The sequence below is a fragment of the Chenopodium quinoa genome, unplaced genomic scaffold (genome assembly GCF_001683475.1).
Source record: "Chenopodium quinoa cultivar QQ74 unplaced genomic scaffold, ASM168347v1, whole genome shotgun sequence".
NCBI lineage: Eukaryota > Viridiplantae > Streptophyta > Magnoliopsida > Caryophyllales > Amaranthaceae > Chenopodium > Chenopodium quinoa.
Genome location: NW_018745323.1, coordinates 1,428,772 through 1,432,371, shown reverse-complemented (window position 1 = coordinate 1,432,371; position 3,600 = coordinate 1,428,772). Strand labels below are relative to the sequence as shown.

At 38.2% G+C, this 3,600-nt stretch overlaps 1 protein-coding gene across 1 annotated transcript; it reads right to left on the bottom strand.

The window, feature by feature from the left end:
- Positions 1–1,113: 1,113 nt before the first annotated feature.
- LOC110712484 lies at positions 1,114–3,192 on the bottom strand. The gene is made up of 2 exons (XM_021890948.1): positions 2,660–3,192; positions 1,114–1,345 (listed from the first exon to the last, which is right to left on the bottom strand). The coding sequence occupies exons 1-2, from the start codon at positions 3,190–3,192 to the stop codon at positions 1,114–1,116; spliced, it is 765 nt and encodes a 254-aa protein (XP_021746640.1).
- Positions 3,193–3,600: the final 408 nt, after the last annotated feature.

Here is a 3,600-nt window from a genome sequence, read left to right as displayed (position 1 = left end):
CACTCCAATTGCCGCTTGAGAATCACAAGGTATAGACACCGGTGATGAACTCTTCCCCCATAATGGAATGTCGGCTAGGAGGTTCCTAAGCCATTCCGCTTCATGACCTGCCAACTCAAGAGCAATAAGTTCAGATTCCATGATGGAGCGAGCTAGACATGGTTGTTTTGAAGACTTCCATGAAATAGCACCTCCACCTAAAATAAAAACATAACCACTAGTAGAAGAAATTTCATCATTATCGGTTACCCAATTAGCATCACAATAGACTTCCAAAACATTTGGAAAGCGATTAAAATGTAAACATACATCCATAGTACCTTTGAGATACCTTAATAACCGACGAAGTGCAATCCAATGATATTGACTTGGATTGTGAGTATATCTACTAAGTCTACTTACCGCATAAGCAATATCGGGTCGTGTGAAATTCATTAGAAACATCACACTACCAATTACCTTTGCATAGAGCTCTTGAGTTACACTTGTACCCTTGTTTTTTTCAAGCTTTAAGTTGGGATCATATGGAGTAGTGCTAGGAGCAACATCAAAAGAATCAAACTTCTTGAGTATTTTTTCCACATAGTGAGATTGACTCATGGAAAAACCATTCTTAGTCTTCCTTAAACGAATTCCAAGAATAACATCGGCTTCTCCCATATCCTTCATTTCAAACTTAGTGGAAAGTAAACCCTTAGCATCATTCACAACATCAAGATTAGTACTAACAATAAGCATATCATCAACATATAAACAGATTATAACACATGATGATCCAAAGTCCTTAGAATACAAACAAGAATCCGAGGAATTAGACACATAACCACAACTCCTAAGGGTATTATCAAACTTTTCAAACCATTGCTTAGGAGCTTGCTTAAGACCATAGAGAGACTTTCTTAGCCTACACACTTTATGTTCTTGTCCCTTCACCACAAAACCTTCCGGTTGGGTCATATAGATTTCTTCATCAAGGTCTCCATTAAGAAAAGCCGTTTTGACATCCATTTGGTGAACCACTAAGTCATGAATTGCCGCAAGGGCTACCAAGGTTCTAATGGTGGCTATCTTAGTCACGGAGGAATAGGTGTCAAAGAAATCTATACCTTCTTTTTAGGTGAAACCTCTAATGACAAGTCTAGCCTTGAACTTATCTATGGTCCCATCCGGTCTAAGTTTCTTCTTGAAAATCCACTTACAACTTATAGGCTTAGAACCCTTAGGCAAGTCACAAAGATCCCAAGTGTGATTGGACATGATAGAATCTAGTTCACTCTTAATGGCCTCTTTCAAAAAACTAGCATCTATGGACCTCATTGCCTCGTCATAAGTCTTAGGTCTTCTTCTAAAAGAAACAAAGACACAACATGCTCACTTAAAGAATCCACGTCAAAGTCTTCTACAAGAAAGGAAGTCAAGAAATCCGGTCCAAAGGAAGTCTCTACTCTAGGTCTCTTACTTCTCCTAGGTTCAACTACTACCACTTTGGTAGAGGAAGAAGGGAGATTAGAACTAGGCATAGAATCAACTAAATGCACATTCATACTTGACTTACTAGCATGCATGTCTACGTTAGAAGACAAAGATTTGTTCATAGGAAAAATGTGCTAAAAAAATACCGCATCTCTAGCTTCACAAATTGTTCTATCACTTAATAACATGAACCTATAGGCTGCACTATTATGAGCATATCCAATGAACACACAATCAAAAGTTTTAGACCCGATAGTGGATTTTTTAAAGTCCGGTAAAGCCACCTTAGCCAAACACCCCCATACTTTTAAAATACTAAAATTTGGACTATATCCCTTCCAAAGTTCATAGGGGGTTTTATCCAATTTCTTATGGGGCACTCTATTGAGTACATAACAAGCGGAAAGAACCGCTTCTCCCCACAAGTTATCGGATAAACCGGAACTAAGAAGCATGGCATTCATAGTATCTTTTAAAGGTTTGTTTTTCCTTTCGGCAATGTCATTTGATTGGGGTGTGTAAGGTGGACTAGTTTCATGTATGATGCCATTGGCTTCACAAAAATCTTTTAAAGAATCTTTTCCATATTCACCACCTCTTGGTTCTAACTCTTTTGATTTTAAGGTCCAATTGATTTTCAACTTCGGCTTTGTACTTTAAAAATGCACTTTCGGCTTCATCTTTAGTTTTAAGCAAATAAACTTTGGTATAACGAGAAAAGTCATCAACAGAAGTAATGTAATAATTTTTACCACCCCTACTAGTAATATAATAACGAGAAAAGTCATCAACAAAAGTAATATAATAATAATTTGGTACTTCTTGAGACCACTTGCTTAAATGGTTTCTTAGTATGTTTGGCCTCAACACAAATATGGCATTTGTCAAGTTTATCATCCATTGAAAAATTAATTAAATTCATGTCCTTTAACTTTTTCAAATAAGAGGAATTCAAGTGTCCCAAACGGTTGTGCCAAACATCCAAAGACTCAACAATATAAGCAAAAGAAATACTTCCATTCTCATTCATAACATTAAAAAAAAAAAAACCATTATTGAGGTAACCTTTCCCAACAAAGTCTCCATTCTTAGTCATTACAATCTTTCGGCCTCAAAGACAAGTTTTAGGCCGGCTTTGTTGAGAAGGGATCCCGAAACAAGATTTCTCCTAAGAAAAGGAACATACAACACATTATTTAAAAATAAAGTTTTTCCGAAGGTGAGTTTGATATGGACCTTTCCTTTGCCAAGGACTCCCGCGGTGCTACTATTCCCCATGTAGACATGATCACCATCGGTAACATCTTCAAACTCGGTCATCAAGGCCTTATTTGCACAAAAGTGCCTAGATGCTCCGGTGTCCAAAATCCACTCCACTTTGTTCTCCACCAAGTTGGCTTCAACCACCACCGCCGCAATGATTTCTTCTTTTTCCACCACATTGGCTTGGGAGGTGTTTCCATATTTATTTGCACCATGCCTCCGGTTGCATTGGTATGCTTTGTGTCCAACAATCCCGCACACATAGCAAGCACCCTTTGGCTTTTGGATTTTGTTGTTTGGAGTGAGATTGTTTTTGGACTTGTTGTTTCCCTTCTTCTTAGAATTGTTCCTGTTTTTAGACACATTCAAAGAAGACTCAACAAGATTATCTTTAGAAGAATTAAGAGACAAATTCTCAAACTTATCCTTAAGGCGATTAGCCTCTTCGGTTCTCATGTGACTAATGAGCTCTTGCAGGTCATGTCCTTCTTCTTGTGCTTCAAAGAGTTACGGTAGTCATTCCAAGAGGGAGGGAATTTCTCCAAGAGAAAATTAGCTTGAAGGGTCTCACATATCTTCATGCCTTCACCAAGAATTTCAGTCACCATGTTCTCATACTCATGGACTTGAGACATGTTAGGCTTCTCATCATCCAGCTTGAAATTGAGCCACTTGCCCACCTCGTACTTCTTTTTCCCGGCATCATCCGCTCCATATTTTTTCTCCAAAGCGCCCCAAATAACCTTTCTTGACTTGAAATTGACAAACAAATCAAACAAAGTATTGTTCATATGATTGAGGAGATGTCCACGAACAAGCTTGTTGCCTTTCTCCTTCTTCTTCAAGGCATCGGTGATGGCCGTC

What these genes read in the sequence shown, in the direction of transcription:
- LOC110712484 (XM_021890948.1), bottom strand. Translation starts at nt 3,192, where the DNA reads ATGAGAACCGAAGAGGCTAATCGCCTTAAGGATAAGTTTGAGAATTTG. An exon ending in TTATTTTTAAATAATGTGTT is followed by an intron (nt 1,346 to 2,659) that starts GTATGTTCCTTT and finishes TGTTTCTTTTAG; the next exon opens with AAGAAGACCTAAGACTTATG.